The sequence below is a fragment of the Ascaphus truei genome, chromosome 16 (assembly GCF_040206685.1).
Source record: "Ascaphus truei isolate aAscTru1 chromosome 16, aAscTru1.hap1, whole genome shotgun sequence".
In the NCBI taxonomy this organism is placed as follows: domain Eukaryota; kingdom Metazoa; phylum Chordata; class Amphibia; order Anura; family Ascaphidae; genus Ascaphus; species Ascaphus truei.
Window position 1 is genome coordinate 11,425,043 of NC_134498.1, and position 23,531 is coordinate 11,448,573.

The window sequence follows — 23,531 nt, forward strand, 5'->3', positions numbered from 1 at the left end:
CAAACACAGCCGACTGGGACAAAGATAGACCGATATATTGAGACAGGCACTGTGCTTGGTATAGTCAATATAGGCGTCCCAGTGCCCATTGCCATACAGGTGGACTCAGGGGACCCCGAGTTGCAGAAGGACGTTAAGGTTTGGGTTCTGAACCCATCAGAAAAAAAGAAGAGAAGCAGGGGGGGAGGATAGTGCAGCAGAACAGGAAAGTACCCGTTTAGTGCTCATAGATGGGGAAAATAGGCCTGTGTATTAACCCTCATACAGTTTAATACCTATTGCTTAATGCTTCCTTCTTTTCTTACAGATGCAGCTAATGTATGTGGTTCCAGGTGCAGCTAATGTACTGTATGTGGTCGACCAGTACTTTTGTGACGACATGCCAGCAGCCAGAACCAAACAGATTGCTTTGGAGCCTCTTCGAAATGGATACCTTAGCTGTTCCATGGACTTACTAAGACTGCAATCTGTCCATATTGGGTGGTGCTGATGTACCCTTCCTTTCTCCTTTAATTATACAATATGATCGTCTGATGATCAAGATATCACCATTGGCTGCTGGAGCCATGGAGAATGATGACCAAGAAACATCGAGGGACCAAAACAACAGGAGCCGACACCGGGAATTGAACCAAGCTCCCCTGCTTCAAACTCAGTGCCAGTCAGCGTCCTTACTCACTGAGCTACTCCCTCTCTTTTAGAATATTAGCATGATAAGAAAACTTCTGTGAGCATTTGTCTGCAGGTTCAGAGTTGGCAAGGGTGGAATGGTGTCATGGGCATGATCAGAAGCCTAAATTCCTTTCTATTTTAAATCTCACCACGTAAAATGCCCTCTAAATATGAAAATATTCGCCTCCACTCTCTATTGTAGTCTATGTGCGGGATACAATACTGCGTTATCCTGGTGTTTAAGAAGCTAACAGGTGACGACTTACCTTCTCTTTGCCCTCAGTATGCGCTGCCGCTCCAGCTGGTGAATAATCAGATGATGACCCAATGGATGGGTGTTTTCAGCAGCATCACTGACAGAGATGTCCCTCCAGTAAGACCGGACTTTGATAATCTGCTTTGCATGATTCGCGCGAATAAATCACGTTTTCATGATGGACCTTGACATGTTCAGAGATGGTGTTGTGTGAGGTTAGAAGATTAGCAGCATAATAACACCCTTTTTAAAAGGGCATAAATAGAGAGGCAGGATGCCAGGAGCCAGCTTACCTTGGCACACCTTAAAGATATGAAAAACTATATAACATATTTAAGCATGTTCTAATGCCAACATTTTGTTACAACAATGGTACCTTTATCAACGACTGAATGGGGTGTTGTACCTGCTCATAGGGGCTTGGCCATCTCCACAGATTTTGTCCATGTCACTTGGTGATGGTCTCTTAGTCAGATCAAGCTGCTGCCTTTTAAATTAGAATTACTTTATTGCTTTGTGCTGTTATATATTTTCAGCCTGTAGCAGCACAAGCTCTTTTATGTTGTATGTTCTCATCACAGAACAAGCAAACGGAGAGAAATTAGTCTGGATAAACTGGCCGGTTTCACCAAGAAAGGGAGTAGGTTTCGCAGTAAATGTGGGGTGGCAGGGTGAGCTCTGTGATTAAATGGGGAGTTCACTTCTGCTCCATGAAACTGCACAGCTTATTTCATGCTGAACAGAAGTTCTGTTTATTTACAGTATAACAGTTTGTTGACTGTCTTCTGTCTGACAGGAAACATTGCAAGTACAGTAGATGAGGATGATTGTCCAGAGCTGGTGTGGTGGAAGTGTAAGAAGTGGGCGCTTCACTTCATCACGCGTCTATTTGAGCGGTAACGTTCCTGTTTAGTCTTGTACCAGGTGACACGTTCCCTGGGCAATCAGGGAGCTAGTGGCCTGTGTGGCGTATTGACGGGAGTACCACACTTTTGACCCCCCTAAAAAAATATATATCTATAAAACGAGAGAGAGCCACGCACTTTCTCTATTCCCTTCCCCCATGGCCCCTCCCAAAGAAAACGTCACTGTCCTGTGTTCACTTGGTCCTCCTCAGAAGCCTTTGAGTTTCTCATATAATGTTAATAGCTTTATCCCCTTAGCATGTCCTGTTCTTAAAATAAAAAAACAGCATTTGAAAGTGTAAAACATTATACTGCAAAAAATGGCGAGCAGCATGGATTGTTACATAGTACATAGTTACATAGTTACATAGTAGATGAGGTTGAAAAAAGACGTACGTCCATCAAGTTCAACCTATGCTAAATTTAGACAACAGATACTTTATCCTATATCTATACTTACTTATTGATCCAGAGGAAGGCAAACAAAAAACCCCATTAAGGGGAAAAATTAATTCCTTCCTGACTCAAAGAATTGGCAGTCGGATTAATCCCTGGATCAACATCCTTCCCATGTATACTTATTTGGTATATCCCTGTATACCTTTCCCATCTAAAAAGATATCCAACCTTTTTTTGAACAAATCTATTGTATCTGCCATCACAGTCTCCATGGGTAATGAATTTCACATTTTAACTGCCCTTACTGTAAAGAACCCTTTCCTTTGTTGCTGGTGAAATTTCATTTCCTCCAACCTTAAGGAATGGCCCTGAGTCCTTTTGTACTGCCCGTGGGATGAATAGTTCTTTTGAAAGCTCCTTGTATTGTCCCTGAATATATTTGTATATTCTGCTGCTTTAAGACCTGTTTTAGTTACGCTCTCTTCACAATTTGTAATGGAACTACATAGCATCCTTGTCTACTCACTGATTTCACTCTTAGAAGATCCATGTTCAATTTTTGTGTTTCTGTTTCTCGGCTCGGTTTTGTGGGTTGTTTGTGTCCACATTGCACCACACATCACTTTGTGGGCTACTATTACTAAATCCCAACACATCCTTCTCCTACTTCTCACCCTAATGTGACTATTTAGTTCCCCATGTCTGTGTGGGCTGGTCATGGTCCCCTTTATCTCTCCCTCCAACCCCCCATGGCATGTCTGTGTGGACTGGTCATGGTCCTTTTCCTCCCCATGGCATGTCTGTGTGGGCCTTTCCCAAAAGTGACCAGAAACAACGGCACACGAGAATGTAAATATCTCAGGAAAATCTGGCCTCCCCTTATCTTAAACATGACTCTCTGCTTCCGTTCCAATAGTATGACGTTCCCTGTAAGTCATAAGACCCCCAGTGTGCCAGCCCCCATGACCTACTGGATACGTCGTAAGGGTAGCCTGGAGGTAAAGTTAGAATATATTAATGGGCTAATGATAATGAATTGCAGTCTTTATAAACCAGGGGTCTCAAACTTAGTCCTCATGGGCTACCAACAGGCCAGCTTTTATCAATATCCCTGCTTCAGCACATGTGGCTCCATCAGTGGCTTAGTGGAAGACTGCACCACCTGTGCTGAAGCAGGGATATTCATAAAAACCGGCCTGCGCCGTATGCACCTGCCCCCTACGCGCCATACCCACCGGCGCTGCCAACACATGCACCCGCACACCATGCCCCTGCGCCTTATGCACCTGCGCCTGGCGCGCCGGCACCAGCCTTGGATCCATCAACGGCAGTCCCACTACCCCAGGCTGCGCGGTGCCCCCCAGTGTCCCGGGCCCCTGCCCCGGTGGACGCAGGAAGCATCGCTGATCCGGGGAGCAGCAACAGGAGCCGTGCGGTCAAAAGACCCAGGACCGGTCACCCAGGTGCACAAGCCGCAGGATCAGGTGAGCATGATAATGCAGCATTGGAAAGTAATGAGGATGATGTTGATGGTGATGTTAGCGATGGGGGGTCGGTTAGGTCAGGGTCGGACTGTGAGTCCCAGGGGTCAGACAGCGAGGATAGTGAGAGCGCAAGAGCGAGCAGCGAGTCAGATGCAAGCAGCGGCGCAGACAGCGACGAGACCCCAGGGGTAAAGCGCATAAGGAAACAGGTAGAGGCGCTGAGCAAGGCGGTAAAGCTGAGTAGGACAGATAAGGGAAAACGCAAATCGCGCAAAGACAAAGGGGCGGCTTCCACCCACAGCGGGGAGGATTCGTTTGCAGTCGAGACTAGCTCCCTGTACACTTACCTGCCCAGGAGAACACAGAGAGACATAGGTAACAGGAAGTATGTGGATATGTTTAAGCTGTCTGAAAAGGGGCGAGCAGAGAGGAAACGCGCGCGAGAGGCGGGCGGAAAAGGGCAGGTAGTGAGGAATAATGCGAACTGGGTTATTCGTTTCATTGTGTTCGGGGACTGTTTCCTTTCAAAACATCCCAAGGAATTGCATAATGTGATGAAATACATGTGTGATACAGAACATACATGACGAACACGGGTGGTCAGCGTGGTGAGATTATGATGAGCAGTTCAGGCACAGGTGGCAGGGAGATACACGGTTGAGTCTGGGGAAGATGGACATGGAACTGTGGATGAAGCTAGTGGGAAACACGAGCCGGGGGGGTAACGCGCCCGTTCGCAAGGGGCCGGGCGGTCGGCCCGGGAGTCATTCAGCAAGCAGAGGCAGCAACGGGGAGTGCTGGGCGTTTAACGATAAATACTGCAGATGGGGGAGAGTTGCAAGTTCAAACATGTGTGTAGCCACCCCGTTAAGAAATACTTCAAAGCCCGGGGCAACCGCAGCCATGGGAGAGGAAGGGAGGCACCTAACACAGGCCCCAACACCGGTCAGCCTTAGCAGGCTGAGCTATTGGTTAAGGGGGTACCCCAACCGGGAGAAAGCAAGGTTCCTGGAAGGGGGATTTAGAAAGGGGTTTTACATACCAGTGGGGGGGGGGGGGGTGGTGGTACAAGCTAGGGGTGTTAGCCAGAACTTGAAATCCGCTGCAACACACAGACACATAGTTAAAGGAAAAATAGAGAAAGAGATAAAATTGGGGCGTGTGGCGGGCCCATTCGCATCCCCCCCTATCGCCCAGTTAATTATTTCCCCGCTGGGTGTAGTGCCAAAAAAGGACCCGGGCAAATTCAGGCTAATACAACACCTGTCATACCCAAGAGGGGGGTCTGTGAATGACGCCATAGACCCGGAGCTATGCCGGGTACAATACCAATCATTTGACACCGCCATAGGGATAATTAAACCATGTGGGGAGGGAGCACTATTGGCAAAAATCGACATAGAATCAGCCTTCCGGCTGTTACCTTTGGCCCCCAGCAGCTTCAGATTCACAGGGTGTAAATTTGAGGGTGCGTATTACATTGATAAATGTCTCCCTATGGGTTGTGCCATTTCATTGAGGCTTTTAGTACTTTCTTGCATTGGTGCATAGTCAGTCAGACGGGGACTAGCACAGTTGCGCACTATCTGGATGACTTCCTGCTGGTGGGTCCCCCGGGTTCACTGCAGTGCAACAGTTTGCTGGAGAGAACTAAGGGGATCATGAGGGAATTGGGGGTTCCCATAGCAGAGGAGAAAACTGAGGGCCCAACAGAAATCCTGTCATTCCTCGGTATAGAGATTGACACGCTGGCAAGGGAATCACGCTTACCCGCAAACAAGGTCAGGAAGCTTAGAATGAGCCTAGGTCAGTCAGGGAGGCCAGGAAGGTGACCCTGAAACAAATGCAGTCACTCCTGGGTCTGCTAAACTTCGCCTGCAGAGTAATCTGGGTGGAGACGGGGCTAACTAAGAACATGGCTTTCCTGGAGTTGTTCCCCATTGTAGTAGCGGTAGAGCTATGGGCCAAGGAGTTAGCGAACAAGCACATAATATTCTGGTCAGACAATTTGGGGGTAGTGGAGGCAGTGACCGGCCTATCGGCTACGTCAACACCAGTGATAAGGTTGTTGCGCAGGCTGGTCCTGCAGTGCATGCAGGGGAACATAAACTTTAAGGCAAAGCACATCCCCAGGAAGCTTAATGTAATTGCAGACGCACTATCCCGCTTTAACTGGCCTGCATTTAGGCGAGCAGCCCCAGACGCGCAGGCAAGAGGTTTGACCTGCCCAAATTATCTGTACCAGCTAGGGCAGAGGGAGTGATGACTTTGGTGCAGCAATCGCTAGCCCCCCACACCTGGAAGACGTACAACAACACATGTCGGCAATGGCGCAGTTTCCGGAAGACCCCGAAGGGGAGTGGTAAGGTTAGCAGAACCCATCAGCGAATCAATTTTTTACTTACTCAGAAGCGGGCGGGCATGCTAAGTGGTAAGGCGGGCGGTACGCTAGCGGGTATTGATTTTTTCCTGAAGTTGGGGGGGCAGACAGACATCACCAAGGATTTCCTCCTCAGGCGAATACTAATCGGGTGGGGCAGAGGGGAGCGCAAGCGGGGAGTTAAGAGGGAGCCGGTAACGGTGGAGAGGTTACAGAGCTTGAACCAAGCAGCAGAGTCAGTATGCGCAGGACCGTTCGAAATAAATTTATTTAAAGCGGCTTTCACTTTTGCCTTTTTTGGAGCCTTTAGATTAGGGGAACTTGTAGCAGCGTCAAAAACTAGCAGGGACACTGGCCTTTTGCTAGAAAATGTGATTATAGGGGAGGAGACAGTGGCATGCCGCATACACAGGTCAAAAACTAAACAAGCAGGGAAAGGGGCCTGGGTGCACCTGAGACGGCACGAGAATAGGAAGGTATGCCCGGTGAGGGCGGCAAAGCGCTACGCCAGGCAGCGATCGCAAGGGGGCGAGGTTTTCCTGACATAAAGATACAACTCCCCTAACCAAGTTTCAGTTTAACACGATTTTCAAGCGTTGCCTGGAGGCAGGGGGCATAGATGCCACCAATTTTGGGACCCACTCGTTTCGGATTGGGGCAGCAACGGTAGCCTCCGAGCAGGGGCTGCCGATAGCGCAGATTAAGGAATTGGGTAGGTGGAAGTCAAACGCATACAAAGGGTACATTAGGTCCCAGCAGGGGTGCAAGTAGATGATCGTGCAGTTTCTAACATGTTTTCTGTCTTCACAGTGGGAGAAGCAGGTGCAGCGTGGGAAGTCTGGCTGATTGGTCATTCTTTCATGTACTGGGCCAGGGAGTGGGCGGCGAGCACGCTGGGTCTGCAGTTGGGAATCCCACAGGAGAGCATGAAAATACGATGGCTGGGTAAGAGAGGAATGTGCTGGAGAGATTTGGTGCCAACCACCACAAGCGCGCTAGCAGTTTACGGCAGAAAGCCCCACGTGATAATGATCCACCAGGGCGGGAACGATATGGTGGCCACCAAGTCTTTAGACGTAATCCTCCAGATACACGCTGACTGCGCCAGACTTAAAGCCCTATGGAATGACGCAGTCATTATTTGGTCAGAGATCATACCTCGGCTGGCATGGAGGGGGGCGCGCAGCTGGGTGGGCATCGAGAAGGCAAGGCGAGAAGTCAACAGAGACATCCGTAAGTTCATGCTCACTTGTGGGGGGCTGACGGTGAACCACAGGGAATTCGAAGACAGGGGGCGCAGGTGGCACAGGAGGGACGGGGTACACATGACGGACGAGGGCCTGGATATTTTTATTGACAACATTCTCAGGCCGTTGCAAGCGATCAGCAGGCAGGGTTTAGGGTCACAGCTTGGTGTGTGGGGTGAGTCCCCAGTAAGTGGCCTTAATGAGTCCACCGGGTGGCGGAACTGTCAGGCCAGTCATCATAGGGACACCGTAAATACCCAAAATGGGGCTCCACCCGATGCGGATGAGCCGCCAGGTAACAGTCCCCCGGAGAAGATCGTGCGGGCTGGAGGCGCCGACGCAGGCGGTCGGTCGCTGTACCCCTGGCACCAATCTTAGGTAGCTGGGCTCTATCCTATGTGGGTAGGCCCACGCGGCCATAAAAGGGGGGACCTAGTGTGTACGGATGACGGGGCCGTGGTAAGGGGCGAGAGTGCCCCTCACGGCGGAGACTGTGTCTCCCGGTTGACGCGTGTCGTCATTTATGGCCTGACAGTTATTTGATAGTATTGTTAAACAATAAAGCTGTGACCATTTTTACTTCCACAAAAAACTGTGTTGTCTAAGTTTGTATGGTGGGGTAGGCGAATCCCTCGGCAGCACTGGGTCCAGGTTTTCACCTGCTTCACCCCCCACATACCAGCACATCCGTGAGTGTGTTAGCAGTGGCAGTTTGCGGCATCGTGGATCTCTAGAGGCAGAGTTGTGACATACCACCAGAGTTGTGACTTCCTACCAGGTTTCGGTTCCAGACAAGGACATTGTGCTACGGGCTTATTAATATTAGCTTTGCTGTAAGTAGGGTTTCAATTTTATCCGTACCGGATGTCATTGCTATATAAGTGTCTCTAGCCCAACATTCAAGTGTTTGTTGTTTTTATATTTATTTTAATTCAATTGCATTAAATTTGTAATCATTTTCTTGTCAACCTTATCAGTGATTTTTTGTTTTCAGTTGCACTATGATCTTTTTCTCTTTTTTTCTTTTTTGTTGTTGTCTTATTCGTTTGTTTGTCATTCTATGAGACTTCATTGAAGAATCTGCCTTGGATCTCATCCCAGCCGTATTGGACTTTATATTTGGTCAGGCTATATTTATATTTTCTTTTGGAGGCGCCGGTTTATTTGTTTTTATTGTCTGTATTGGTTTGTGTGGACCTTTTTTCCTGGCAGCCCCCACTTTAACATTTAAAGTGTGTACAGTATATATTTTATGTTAGTCACCTAAGTGTCACTATTTGTTATTTTTAGCATTAGCGCTGTTCCCACGACCCTTCCCCTTTATCTGCAGTGATATTATGCTTCACATCTTGACACCAGTGTGACACTGTGTCTTTCTTTCAAGGCTGACATATTTGCAAGGTTCTTCAGAGTGAGGAGTATGAAGAGGTGGAGGATAAGACAGTGATGGCCATGGGCATCCTGCACACAATCGATATTGTCCTGACCGTGGTGGAGGATTACACGGAGGTGAGTGCACTCTGCTACTGCCTTTAACTGCTCTCTGCTGAGTGATCCCGCATAGCACCTTCTCTTTTCCTCCACTGTCTGCTTTGTTTGTTTGTGCCTGGATATTATTCTTTACTAGGAGACCTTTTTTTTTCGGTATTGTAGCCTCTTTTGTTTTTTTTCAGGTAAAACAGCAGTTGGAGGAAATATGTTTACAGATCATTGGCCTTGTTTTGCAGAAACACATCATAGGTATCTTTCAAATATTCATGTTTTAAATAACAGGACTCATGAGCCTGGCTGGCCTTTATGCACAAACCCAGGGTTTGTCTGGTTTCCAAACATTGGTTTACTACACATACACTGCATATAATATTTTTTTTTGCTATAGATCTAGCAGGGGTGGCAATTTTTTGGGGTTGGAGGGCCACTTGACAAGCTTGGGTAAACTTTGCGGGCTGCAAATATAATGTAGAATCTACACAAAGTCTGGGGTCCGCAAAGTTTACCATAGCTCCCCTTCTCGCAACCGGCATCTCACCTACCCACCTCACTCTCTGCTTCACTTTCTCACTCACTTTCCCCCTTCTCTTTTAATAATCACTCTTCTTTTTTTAATCTTCCCTCTTCGCTCCTCACTTTGATCCCCTTGCTCCTTTCTCCTCCTCCCCCTTCCTCCTCCTTGCTCCCCTTCCTCCTCCTCGCTCACCCTCTTTCTCCCTCACTGTCCTTCAATCTCCCTCCTCTCCCCAACTTCCCTTCCCCCTCTCCTCTGGTCTCTACGTGGGGTGCGGGCAACGGAGGCAGCAGCAGATGCTCTGCGTGCGTAGGTGACGGCACTGTGGCTGCATGCCCACCCATACGGTGATTTATGGAAGTTGGGCCCGACTTTCAGTCCATCCTAACTTCCATTTTAGGACCACCTGGGTGAGCTCCAGCCATGCTGCTGTCTCAGCTGCCGAGCTGCTGCTGCTGCCACTGACGCTGCCTCAGTCGCCCGCACCACAGGCAATCATCCGACCTGCAGGCCTCACTTTGCCCACCCCGGCTCTAGAGGAAGAGAAATCTTTCCCGTCGCTCTCCACGGCAAGCAAATTCTGCATCATCCCTGCTGTTACAATAAAGAATATATTTTCGGCAGGTGACATTTCTTCAGCCTTGGTTGGTAATTCCATAGAGCAAGAATCTCCCCTGTAATATTTTTTTTTTAATTTTTTTATTTTTGTATTGTTTGATATAGGTGTATGTTTTTTTTTTTTATAAAATGTTTTACCAGGAAGTAATACATTGTGAGTTACCTCTCGTTTTCATGTATGTCCTGGGCATAGAGTTAAGATGACATGGTTACAAATACAGTTACATAAGTATATTGTAATACTATTGCCTTTTAGCTGTTTAATTTTCAAAAGTAATAAAACAAGGGATAAATGCTGCACACAACAATGTAATAAAGAAATTGATACAGTTACTGGTGCTCCCTTCAATGTACGATCGGCTGCGTCCAATCCACGGCATACAATAAAAATAGGAGATGGGGCACACGGATTTCAAAAATAATGAAAATGTATTAAAGCATACATTTATTAAAGCACATGCTTTAATACATTTTCATTATTTTTGAAATCCGTGTGCCCCATCTCCTATTTTTCTTATTTTCAAAAGTAAACCGTTCAGATTTGATTAGTATTTCCTCTTACGGCAGACCTTCCAGCAATCTGACTCGGCTCAACTACTTTTAGGTTTTCTTAGTTTAGAATCTGTAGTTTAGTTCTGATATATCCTTTTTAACGAATGTGTTCTAAGAATATCGTAGCTTGAGTATGGTGTATTCTTCCTGGAGATTTAGAATGGTCAAAATCAGTGTCTGCTTCCCCTATCCATACACCGGTCATGCCATTCTATATTGGAAAAAATGTGTTGTATGGTGCTCTAAAGAAAAAAATCGTAGTCAAAAATGGAATAGTATCTGGAAAAACAACCCTATATTGTATATGTGTCCAATAGGATGTAACCTGGTAGAAAATAATCCCACATAGCAAAGCGGTAAGGATAAAATCATATACACCTGCCGGTGACCAGTAGATAAGACATCCTATAACTTTACTGGACAAATGAATGAATGGTGTCAAACTGGATTAAACTCACTTGGGATAGTTGTCCACGATGAGCAGCAAGTCCAATGTATCCAGTGACCCAGGGTTGGATGTGCCTCCGTTTGAAGATGAATATCGGAGAAAGAGGGCTGGAAAACGAAGCACTATATCCAGTGCTGATGATGCAGCAATAAACCACCAGGAATGCGTTCCCATAAAATAAAGCTATTTTAATGGATCAAAAATATGGTACAAAACACACCAACGCGTTTCGGACTATGAATAGTCCTTTATCAAGGTGAATACACAAACAACATAAGGAGTGCAATTTATACTGATCGCGGCACCAATTGCGTTGACTTCCCGGTGTGACGCGGGCACAAGACCTGTGACGTGGCACCAATTGCATTGACTTCTGGGTGTATCATGTGACGCTAGCACATGACCCACGACCGGTAGACGCAGCACAAATGCATAGCCCATACCAGCGTGTGGCGTCACCGCGCAGGGGGACCAGAGGGGCGTGGCATGCTTGTCAAAGAAAGAACACGCAATGCCAAAACAAACCCCTGAGTCCGTATGGTGGAAAAGGCGCGTGACGTCACCACGTCGATTGGCACGTGACAGAACGTCACAATGCATTGTGCTGCTAGGCAACATGACCCCCACGGGTCAGAACCAGAAGAAACAAGTAAAACAAAACTTTATTAACATTAAACTATAACACTCTCAATGGTTACCTTTATGGATACACAAAGACATGTAAATAAAATCAAGTTACAAAAAATAAGATTAAAAACAATGAGTGATACTCAAATTACAACCTCAGATATTGGGTATCCATAAATCGTAATTACGAATCGTGCATTGCTTGTAATGGTTATGAAGAACATGAATATAAAGATGTTAAATAAAATAAGGTTACATGTAAATATAAACAGAACCTGTCACATAACATACATAAAGTTAATCAAAACCCCCGGAGAACAGAAAGTAAGTGAACAGAGACTGGGATGCGACTGATATCATTTTATAATTTTAGCTAAACCCATTGTTATTAAATACACAATAGATAATTGATTAACATATTATAACTCACAAGCATCAAATAGATGTACAGTTAATTATTATCCAGACAACCTGTGCTGTTGCCAATAACATAATACCAAGAGACCTTATGGAGAAACACTTTCAAATATCAAATAGAAGAGGCCCTATATCCCAGTCTGAATTCAGACCATGAGGGATACAGGTTTGTAAAGTAAAGATCCAATAGAGTTCTCTTCTATTAAGGATATTTAATCTGTTGCCTCCTCTAATCGGACAAGGTACATGTTCAATACCCAAAAATGACATGTTTTTTACATCGCCCATACCGCAATTGCTAAAATGTTGGGACAATGTTGTACCATATTTTTGATCCATTAAAATAGCTTTATTTTATGGGAACGCATTCCTGGTGGTTTATTGCTGCATCATCAGCACTGGATATAGTGGTTCGTTTTTCCATCCCTCTTTCCATGCCATTCTATAGATCACCACTACTCTAAGTTTTCTTTTGGGGATATCTCCTTCAAAACGGGAAATGACTTGGATTAATGTCTTGTATATAATGTATAACCCTGTTCACTTGATGTAACTATGTATTTGTAACCATGTATTTCACATCATAACTCTGTGCCTAGGACATACTTGAAAACAAGAGGTAACGCTCAGTGTATTACTTCCTGGTAAAACATTTTATAAATAAATCCAGTAACCACCAATTTTTTTCCTTCTGACTATCTCTCTCCCACGGCAAATGAAATTCCAGTGCTTACCTAGGCTAATTTTTAGATCAGCGTATGCCATATACACACAGATCTTTTCTTGGTACAGTACGCTAAAGTATATTGGATTCTGCCTTTGAATTTTCTATGACCTTATTGCCAGGTATGCAGGGAATTATGGTTGACAAGTTCCTGACCCACCATTTAGTTTACCAAAATCAATCCTTACGTTCTCCTTTACTCGCTGTTGCACACTTCCCACCCAACCTCTCTCTAATTTTTCAAACACCTTGGATATGGACTTGCCCTATTCTGAAGTGTATGACACTGCACGCTTTAATCACCTCTCTCCAGAGCAAACTCTGAGTAGAGTTATGCATGCCTAATATTTATACAGTACTAGTGTCCGTAATTCTAATTTATCGCTCCTCTTTCTATGCCACTAGGAATTGAAGGGAAAAAGCCCTGCCCAGTTGGGGGGTGGAGGTTTCATCTTTTAACAAATGAGAACCCAGCACCCTTTATATGGCTCCCTGCTCTCCTTTAAACCCCCATTTTTAGTTGTACCTGTCAAGGGGGTAGATTTGTTCCTCACAGGGTTTATTTTTTGGTACACTTTGCCTTTTGGTCTTCCCTGTTGCTAAGCAAAAGAGAAGATTTGGTTCCCTAGTGCCAAGATGCATCCGTCTGGTCAGTGGGGAAGAAGCGGATGTGTAGGGATGTAGTCAGGTTTACTGTCCCCGTGACTGCGAGAAATTACGTGTAAATCCCCAGCATTTATTTGCATTTTTGCGAACACAGTGACTTAGCTTCAAAACTGGAGTTTAGAGTCGGCCATAGTACTTTGCAGGAACAGGTAGGCGGTGCTAGTGTGTCTTAAATGTAAATTCAATGTAAGCCTTCCCTTATTCCCGTTCATTTCATACGAGATGATATATCTCATTTTATTTCAATGTAACCTACCACTTCTTCCCCTAAACTTCAGAAGACTTAAAAGTATTTTTAAAGTATGGCATGGTTTTATTAGAGTATAGGGAATGACAGTTTAAGGACAAGTAACGAAGACTTTGAATTATTTCAATCATTTTCAATTCTCTTACAAAAAAACTGTTGTCTTCAACGGATCGTCTTCTTTTAAAAAAAAATATTTTTATAGGTGATCATCATAAGAACCACAGAATCCATATTTAGTGTCCTGGAACTAGATTCCATATTCCTCTGTCTCCCCTTTCAGTTTATGGGATTCATTTCTTCCTTGTTCAGTTGGCTGTTATTTCCCCTGTCTCAGCAGCTTGTTGTATGAGAACATGCAACATTATTGCTACATGTTGTTGTTTCCTTAGACATTTCTGTGAGTTGCTATAGCAACCCCAGCCTTTCTCTCAAATGGGCTAGTCTGCTTTCTCCCCCTCTGCCTTGCCCACAGATGGTCTGTCCCCAGGCTATCTTGCTACCCAGAATACACTGGGGCTTCCTTTTCCACCTTCTACACTGGCTGAGTGAGTACCCCTCCTGTAATTGCTCCAGTGGCAGGGCCGAATCCTTTTGACCTGCCCTTAACTACAAAGCACCCACAGAGAGACATTACACCAACATCTCTTCCACAAGTGCCTGTCTTTATTGCTGCTTTCCCTAAATAAAGTGAAGAAAAGATACAGGACTTGTTGTGCTTTAGAAAGAGGGCCGAGTTGAACCTATCTGGGCGAATCATCCTACACATGACCCTGGCCTCCAGAATAGTGAAAAGGAAGACCGTGTGTTTTGGAAATATACATACAGGAGCTGCTACTCTAAGACTTTATGCTAACACAGTACAGTCACTGCACACAGCCTGCAGCAGCCTTTCAAACAGCAAGCAGCTTGCACTGCACACAAGCCTACAAACTCAGTCAAGGCAGCAGCACTGCACTCAGACTGCAATATACACAGAACTTTGATTGTCTTTTCTCTGTTTGAGCCACTCTCTGCACAGCTCCATAGTGAAGAGCTACCATCTCACCTACCCCTGCGCATGTATCCTGGCTGACGCCACCAAGGGCCACGCCACCGGACACCCGCCAGGACACGGTTCAGAGCCACCGGACACCTGTGAGTACAGCCACCCCTACGCTGAACGCTGCAGGACACCGCTCGGCATCATCTGAGACAGTCGCCCATCTCTGACACAGGTAAAAGACCACACGCCACACGCACTGGCTAAAGGCCTACACACACCTACAGCATGGCAGAACTCAGAGCCTCACCTGATATCACACAGGAGCGTGATCACTCGGACACAGAGACCACTGCGCAACTGCAACAGGCGCAGGCAGACGCAAGGCCTAAACGGACAGTCACAGTGACACAAAAGGCCCGCGAAAAATATGAGACTGACATTGAAGCGCACCGTGCTAAATTAGAGTTGGCCTGGGAAACAACCACACTTGGGATATGCAATGTCGCCGGCGCTGGTAACTATGTACAACAGCTCAAGCAGGCAATAACTCAATTGAAGATAGATCACTTGCGCTATCAAGCAGTGTCACAGGCATTTTTCACCTATCTAACAAGAACTAACACGGAAGATAGCCTGCAAGAACGCGACCTGCAAAAGGCGATCGACCTAGAACGTGATGGCATCATGCAGACCACCATGACGGACGCCCAAAGCGAGAGAAAAGAGCTCCTCCTGGAGACTGCGTCACAGCGCTCAAGCACATCCAGACACTCATCAAGGTCAGCAAGATCAGCGCAATCTAACGCATCCAGTGCAAGCACAAACCCAAGGCGCGAGCCGCCGCAGAGGCCGCACGTGCCAGGGCTGAATATAGTCGAAGAGAGGCAACCGTAAGAGCAGGAAGAGCGCGCATAGAAGAGGAGCAGACAGCCGGCGCTAATGCCGCAGCCACCACGCGTAGGAAAGCCGAATTCGATGCGGAACTAGTGGCACTTAATCAAGAGAAGGAAGCCGCCACAGCCATAGCCCAAGCTGAAGTCCTAGAAGCAGCCGCGCAACAGGACAGCGGGGAGCAACCGTACAGACGGATAGCCTCAGAGGATCCAGCCCAACGCACTGAAGACTACGTAAGGAGCCTCTTCAGTGTAAACACCAGCGCACCATCTCAACACGGAGGGAGTGACTCCACAGACACAGAAGACTTGCTAGGTCCACGAGGAGAAGACGCTGTTCCTTCAGTGGGACATGCTGCCTGGGATAGCCACAGCCGCAACAGCGATCCACACGCCAGCGCGCACACGGATGCACCACAACAGGCTCGCAATCCAGGTACACCCACACAGGAGAACACAGCCCCTCACACTGACCAGCAGCCATCACGCGTCCACGCCAAGGAAGAGGCGACCGCACGGACCCTCCCAGCAACTACCTCAGAACACGACCAACATGCCGATGCCTCAGGCCTGACCGACATAGCCAAGTACATGATCCGGCGTGACCTGGTGCAAACAGGACTCATCGGCTTCGACGAGCGCCCTGAGAACTACCGGATGTGGAAGTTCACGTTCAACAGCTTGGGCTTCTCGGCAATGGAAGAGCTCAACCAGCTATTCAAGTTCCTGGGGAACGAATCCAGGGAGCACGCAAAGAGACTTCGGTCAGCAAACGCGAACCAACCCCAAGTAGGCCATGACCTAGTGTGGGAAAGGCTAGAAGAGTGCTACGGTAGCCCCGAAGCAGTCGAGGATTCGCTCTTCAAAAGAGTCGACAGCTTCCCCAAGATCACAACTAGAGACTACTCGAAGTTACGAGAGCTCGGAGACCTGCTGCAAGAGCTGGAGTTTGCAAGGAAAGACCATTCCTTAACAGGTCTCAACGTCTTGGACTCAGCTCGTGGAGTGAGAACCATCTTGGAGAAGCTACCCTACAACCTCCAAGAAAAATGGATTTCCCAAGGCTCCAAATACAAAAGGGAGAAGCAAGTCGCCTTCCCCCCCATTCTCATTCTTCTTGAGCTTCATTCGCGAAGCGGCAAGGACAAGGAACGATCCCAGTTTCATCTTAGGTGCGCAAACCACACACAGTGCGAGCTGCCTGAGGAATGAGAGACCAGTGGCGAGATACGGTAACACTCAAATGCCCATCTCGGTCCACAGGACGGACGTGCCTCCCACGACCCAAACTACTCCCGATCAGTCGGTCGCCAGAGACGAGGAACCAAGGGACCCAAACAGGGAATGTCCCATACACAAGAAGCCACACCCACTTAACAAGTGCTTTGGGTTCAGTATGAAGTCCCTAGAGGAACGTAAGAGGTTACTTGGAGAATTCAGAGTTTGCTTCAGATGCTGCGGTTCCACGACTCACCTAGCCAGAGACTCTAAAGAAGAAATCAAATGTACAGTGTGCAAAAGTGACAAGCACGTAACATCTTTACATCCAGAGGCGCTGACACGCCACCAACTCAACAACCCATCCTCCGTAGCGGAGCATGGCGGGGAGGAAGGAGGAGAGACAACATCCGTCACATCTCGGCGCACTGAGGTTTGCGGAAAAGAAAGTGACAAAATGTCCTGCTCCAAAATATGCCTTGTTGCAGTGCACCCCCAGTGTCAACCTGAGAAGGCTATTCGAATGTATGCAATCCTCGACGACCAAAGCAACAGATCATTGGCGAAGACAGAGTTCTTCAACCTATTCAACTTACAAGACAATGCCTCACCCTACACCCTCAGAACCTGTGCAGGGTCAACAGGGAGAAGAGCAAGCGGTTACGTCATATGTTCAGTGGATAACAGAATGAAGATGGCTCCCCCCACACTCATCACGTGCAACCACATGGCCACAAACAGGGACGAGATTCCCACACCAGACGTGGCACGCCATCACCCGCACCTCAGAGGAATAGCCAACGACATCCCGCCGGTAGAACAAGGCGCCAAGATCTTGCTGCTGCTCGGTAGGGACATCTTGAGGATACATAAAGTCTGTAATCAGCATAACGGACTCCACAACGCACCATACGCCCAAAGACTTGACCTAGGTTGGGTGATAGTGGGCAACGCGTGCACTGACAAAGAGCACGGACAAGACTATGTTGACGCCCGCAGAACGGTGATAACAGAATGTGGACACACATCCCTCTCTGAACCATGTGTTGGCCATCTCCAAGTGACAGGAGGGCCAAGTGAAGAGAAGAGACAAGGTCATACCCTTGATCGACAAGAACATCCTTACATCAAGGGGATGTGACAATGGCCTAGGATGCTTAGTGGTTCAGACAACCAAGGATGATGAGTCGACTCCACTGAAGGAAGAAAGTAACCTCCCAAAGGTGACCAACAAAGGGATCGTCCAAAAGACAATAAACAAGCGGACGATCCTCCCGCGGGCAATGGCACGGCTAAGATGTACAGTTGTTCCTCTCCACAGAGTAACAAGCGACAAAGCAGCCAGCTGTCACGGCTGGCATAGCCGCAAAAGATTGCGCCCTACAGGTGAAGCCACAGTGTCAAAAAGACTGTCCTCTCACACGTCAAAGAGACAGTCGCAGAGTCATTTCACAAAGGAATTTACAAGGACAAAAGAGACTGTTCTTCGTCATGTCCAGGGAGAGAACAACCTCCTAACGGCAGTTAACAAAGAGGCACAAAAGATGATGGCAAACGCCAACCTAAGATTGCACAAAATAGCTGCCAATAGTGCCATAGTGATGAAGTCGTTCCACGCAGATGATCGCGCAAACAAACTCAAGAATTTGGACCTGGGGGCCGACACGCCTCCCATACAGCGGAGCCTGGGAATTAGCTGGAATCTTAAAACAGATACATTTATGTTCCAGGTAGCCATCGAGGAAAAACCCTACACACAACGCGGAGTCCTGTCCACTATTGACAGTCCTTACAACCCGCTAGGATTTGTAACTCCTGTCACTATACAAGGCAAGTCTCTCCTCAGAGAAATGTCCTTCGAGAAGCAGGACTGGGACACCCCACTACCTCCAAGAAAGACGGAAAGAGTGGGAAACGTGGAAGTATTCCTTGAAGACTCTTGAACATCTTCAGATCCCACACACTTACTCGCCTATATCTCTCACCGCTACACACAGCAAAGAGCTTTGCCTGTTCTCAGATACCTCCACAAAGGCCATGGCAGCGGTGGCCTACCTAAAAACCATGGGCGTGGGTGGAAGTTACCATATCAGGTTCATCCTTGGCAAGGCTAAGCTGGCGCCACAACCCGACAGCACTATACCCAGACTCGAGCTATGTGGCGCAGTGTTAGCGGCAGAACTGGCAGAACTTTTCGAAAACGAGATGGACTGCAAACCAGATGCTGTCAGATTCTACACAGATAGCAAGGTGGTACTGGGCTACATATGCAACATGAAAAGAAGATTCTACGTATACGCGACCAACCGTGGAGAAAGAATCAGGAAGTCGACCCAACATGGAATTGTTAAAACCTTTTTAAGGCCCACCACAGAGATTATCCTCCTAATGCCTAAATCGAACTATAACAAGGAAGAACTGACTACCAGTTCTGTGGACTCTGAGAGACATTGTGGTGCATCAAGCTAACCTAGAGCTGTGCATTCGCTTACCGAGATGGCAAAGGACTTCAAGCTGGTGGTACAGGCCAGTATCCCATCGTTATGTGCAGTGTTCGACAAACCTATACATTTGCTCGCCCTGGGCGAGTGGATTTAACCCCCGGGCGAGTAAATATTGGCCCAAGCAGCACACGTTTGGTACTAGGTGGCGAGTAGATTTTTTTGTGTGGCGAGTAGATTTTTTGGTGATTTGTCAACCACTGGTTATGTGGACATGAATTTTGCATTGTTATGTTATATTGTACATATGTTCCACATATACCTAGACTATAGTGGTATCTCCAGATACCAGACGGGGAGTGTCCTGGAACTAGATTCCATATTCCTCTGTCTCCCCTTTCAGTTTATGGGATTCATTTCTCCTTTGTTCAGTTGGCTGTTATTTCCCCTGTCCCAGCAGCTTGCTGTATGAGAACATGCAACATTATTGCTACATGTTGTTGTTTCCTTAGACATTTCTGTGAGTTGCTATAGCAACCCCAGCCTTTCTCTCTAATGGCCTAGTCTGCTTTCTCCCCCTCTGCCTTGCCCACAGATGGTCTGTCCCCCAGCTATCTTGCTACCCAGAATACACTGGGGCTTCCTTTTCCACCTTCTACACTTGCTGAGTGAGTACCCCTCCTGTAATTGCTCCAGTGGCAGGGCCGAATCCTTTTCACCTGCCCTTAACTACAAAGCACCCACAGAGAGACATTATTCAATCACCAACATCTCTTCCACAAGTGCCTGTCTTTATTGCTGCTTTCCCTAAATAAAGTGAAGAAAAGATACAGGACTTGTTGTGCTTTAGAAAGAGGGCCGAGTTGAACCTATCTGGGCTAATCATCCTACACATGACCCTGGCCTCCAGAATATTTAGAGACCAAGAAATGTTGCGTCCATCACATGTCTTTCAACTGCTGAGTCAGTCAGAAAGCGCCCATGGAATCAGTTTGTTCTGCAGCAGAAAGAAGGGATCTATTGATCTGTGGATTCTGTCCACAGGGTGACACAGATGGAACCTATGACCCATGAAAGCAGTCTCTGCAATGTGACACACTGACATAAACAGACGGGACTTCCTATTGACTTCTATAGCTAGGATTTGGTGAGATTAAAGTGTTAATTGGTTCTATCTTTGTGAATTCCTTTTATTTCTTGCAGAGTTTTATGAGGAGATCCTGTCTTTGGCATACAGTCTGACCAACCAGACCATCTCCTCTCAGATGTGGCAGCTTCTAGGCATCTTGTTTAAAGTCTTTCAGAGGGATTGCTATGAATACTTTACAGGTTCGAGATAATTCAGGTTTCGTTTATTTGCCCTTGTCTAGCTGATCAATTTTTTTTCTAAACTGTTTATTTGCAAGATTTCGGGCTTACAGAAGAGAAGGGTAATGGGACCCAACATAAATTATAGTAGTAAGATATTTATACAAAAAGACCAAAGAAGAGGGTAAACAGGAAGGAAAAAGGGATAAAAACAAATCGGTCCAAGTAAGGCCGCGGCTTGTAGTATAAGTAAAAAGTGCCTCCTCGGGGCCTGATGAAGCTGCACATCGTGGTGTTTGTATGCGTGACCTACGGAATACTTGGCAGCAGAGACCCGTCCACCTTACAGAGAGCAGTCACTTTTTTTACTTTTACTACAGGCTGGCAAGCTTCTGAGGCCTATTTTGGACCTAATTTGTCTGATATAAAGTCCGCATTGATGCTCGGGAGGAGGACACTTCTTTCCCTGAGAGATGCTTAGAGTTGTTTCAAAATGGTGATGCTAAGAGACTCGCAAGTATTCTCAAATTTGAATTGTTTGCCTACCGCGCTGTCCCTTGCACTGAGACTTGCCTCTCTGAACCCCTAAATTACTATCGGGATGTGAAGACGTACTTTATTTGACTGTTTTCTTGTTTGGAATCATTCATCTTTAGTTTTCCTTCACGCATATCTGCAATCCACAATATTCTGGGTCAGTTTGAGTGACGTTATCCAGGCCAATTTCAATTTGCTATTCCCTACGAGGATGGCGGATGCATTTCCTTCCAAGGATCTGAGTCTTTATTCTGGTGGCCGTGCTGATATTACTTTCTTCTCTCTGGTTTATCGTCTTGCATGCACGGACGCTATATTGGGGTCTCCGATTATTGTTTGCAGTTGACACTTATGAGTTCTGTTATTGTGCTGTTTTTGTATGTATGTCTTTATATAGCGCTATTAATGTACGTAGCGCTTCACAGTAGTAATACAAACGGCAATCATATAAATAACAAAAAATATAAATAACACGATGGGAATAAGTGCTTCAGACATAAAAGTAACATTTAGGAAAAGGAGTCCCTGCTCCAAAGAGCTTACAATCAAATTGATTACAAGCAGTGGCTAAAAAGTCTTTAACATCACCTGCAGTACCCTCCGTTCGTTGATCCACGTGTAGTGAGTCAAACCGGCTTCTGCTGCGGACGTCAGGGAGATGTGCGCGCACAATCTCCTCCTGATACTCAAATCCCGCGGGAGTTGGCGGCCGGGGATGAGACTGGATAGCGGCACAGCAGGCTCTGCTCTATTCACTAATTATATGTGGATAAACAAAGCGGACGGGCTCCAAAGTGTGGCGGATGACTCCTTCCTAATTTATCTATTGGCACTGGTCTATAAATGTGGTTTTGTATCTGTAAAGTGCTAACCCCTGAGGAAGTCGCATGCAGCGACGAAACGCGTAGGGAAGGAGTCATATTGGACTTTAAACTATATATTTTTCATCCAAGTACTTTTGGCATTCATCCGCCACACTTTGGAGCCCGTCCGCTTTGTTTATCCACATATAATTAGTGAATAGAGCAGAGCCTGCTGTGCGGGTATCCAGTCTCATCCCCGGCCGCCAACTGTCGCAAGCTTTGAGTATTAGGAGGAGATTGTGCGCGCGCATCTCCCTGACGTCCGCAGCAGGAGCCGGTTTGACACACTACACGTGGATCAATGAACAAAGGGTCCTGCGGGTGATGTTAAAGACTTTTTAACCACTGCTTGTAATCAATTTTTATATTGGAAGTGTCCTTATTCTATCAGCATATACCTTCATTAATATATATATAGATGATAGATAGAGAGAGATAGAGATACATATGTATGTGTATGTGTGTATATGTATATATATGTATAATACAAATAAGACTGCGCCTTGTAATGTGAACCAATCTCCAGCTGTATCCTCGTCCGGTGCATGAGTATATCTCAAACGCTTGTTTTAATTTGTTGTTTGTGAGTTAGCATTTGGTTGGATTTTTTTAGGGAAATAAATGTGTATTTTTTTGGACATATTGCACTAGGATCGGGCGCATTCTTTTTTGTGTTTTTGTAATAAATATATATATATATATATATATATATATATATAATGACATGCAGATGAGCATACAGTTATATTTGCTCTCCTGTGGAGGGTTTTTGTCACTTTTTTTACTCACCATAACTTAACTCAGTGTATATGTATATATATATATATATATATGTATATGTATATGTATATGTATATGTATATGTATATATATATATATATATATATATATATATATATATATATATATATATATATTGTGACAAACGGCTTACTCCGGGGCTCCGCCGTCTGTCCGGGACTGTTAGAACACGGTCTTTTAGGGTAGGTTAAATGATGAGACGTCACGTACTGTTCCTTTAAACAGGCTATGCCTGGTTTATTCAGTCCCAGGCACTGAGACTGCCACAGTTTAAACAGAAAACAAAGCCAAACAAAAAGCTGCTCGTCTGAGCGATAACTTAAACTTAGATGTCCCTGACTCAGAGTTGGAAGTGGCTTGTCCACTTCCACCAACAAAATAAGTACCTTTGCAGTCTTTAGACAAACTAACAGAATGAATGAAGCGATTTGGGAAAGAGGCTTTCTCACCCCTCTGCAGTTCAGCAGCCTTCCAGGCTCTTGGGCGGGGCTCAGAGGAAACAGGAAACAAGTCTTATATACCTGAACTCTAATCAGCATGACAGGTGACAGAAAACAGGCAGCAGACAAACTGTGGAATGGAGTGCCTGTACCACGAGGCTGCCCTGTTCAGCTTAGACAGGACAGAAACTGTTCAGTATCCTGGGAGCCCTGTATATGGAGTTTATTACCAACCCCTGGTTTCTGTCACATATCCTCCCCCCCAGCTCAGACCTCGAGGGGTGAGCGACCATGGATATTAGGGAGTGCATCCTTGACAACCCGTCGGCATTGCCATGTTTGTGCCCCGACCTGTGTTCCACAGAAAATTTAAAGGGCTGTAGGCTTAGGAACCACCTGGT

General features: G+C 46.3%; 2 protein-coding genes across 10 annotated transcripts in view; both read left to right on the top strand.

Annotated features, from left to right (window-relative positions):
* LOC142467285 (importin-8-like) overlaps nucleotides 1-2,330 on the top strand; it is a 28,453-nt gene extending 26,123 nt beyond the window's left edge. For 2 of the 3 annotated variants that reach the window (XM_075572761.1, XM_075572760.1), the window contains exon 8: nucleotides 308-2,329. In XM_075572761.1, the coding sequence (XP_075428876.1) occupies nucleotides 308-317 (10 nt within the window). In that variant the 3' untranslated portion in view covers nucleotides 318-2,329. Of the gene's footprint in view, nucleotides 1-307 lie in introns of all 3 variants that reach the window. The other variant, XR_012788347.1, reaches the window with a different exon arrangement.
* A 36-nt stretch (nucleotides 2,331-2,366) lies between these two features.
* On the top strand, nucleotides 2,367-20,630 carry LOC142467283 (uncharacterized). Of its 7 annotated transcripts, none has more exons than XR_012788341.1 (5): nucleotides 2,367-3,716; nucleotides 5,962-6,078; nucleotides 6,907-8,852; nucleotides 9,017-9,083; nucleotides 20,385-20,630. XR_012788341.1 is itself a non-coding variant. In XM_075572759.1 (2 exons), exons 1-2 carry the CDS (start codon nucleotides 5,979-5,981, stop codon nucleotides 7,719-7,721), a joined length of 915 nt encoding a protein of 304 aa, XP_075428874.1. In that variant the 5' UTR covers nucleotides 4,802-5,978; the 3' UTR covers nucleotides 7,722-8,854. The 7 variants fall into 7 exon arrangements, 1 of the variants encoding a protein (XP_075428874.1); XR_012788342.1 differs by lacking the exon at nucleotides 2,367-3,716 and having other exon boundaries at nucleotides 4,802-6,078; nucleotides 6,907-8,465; nucleotides 8,728-8,852; XR_012788346.1 differs by lacking the exon at nucleotides 2,367-3,716 and having other exon boundaries at nucleotides 4,802-6,078; nucleotides 8,409-8,465; nucleotides 8,728-8,852.
* The last annotated feature ends 2,901 nt before the right edge of the window (nucleotides 20,631-23,531 follow it).

Excerpts from the sequence above, each read along its gene's own strand:
- LOC142467283 (XM_075572759.1), top strand. The coding sequence starts at position 5,979 with ATGACTTTGGTGCAGCAATCGCTAGCCCCCCACACCTGGAAGACGTAC. Across the intron at positions 6,079-6,906 it reads GAAGACCCCGAAGGGGAGTG|TGGGAGAAGCAGGTGCAGCG; the intron begins GTAAGGTTAGCA and ends CTGTCTTCACAG.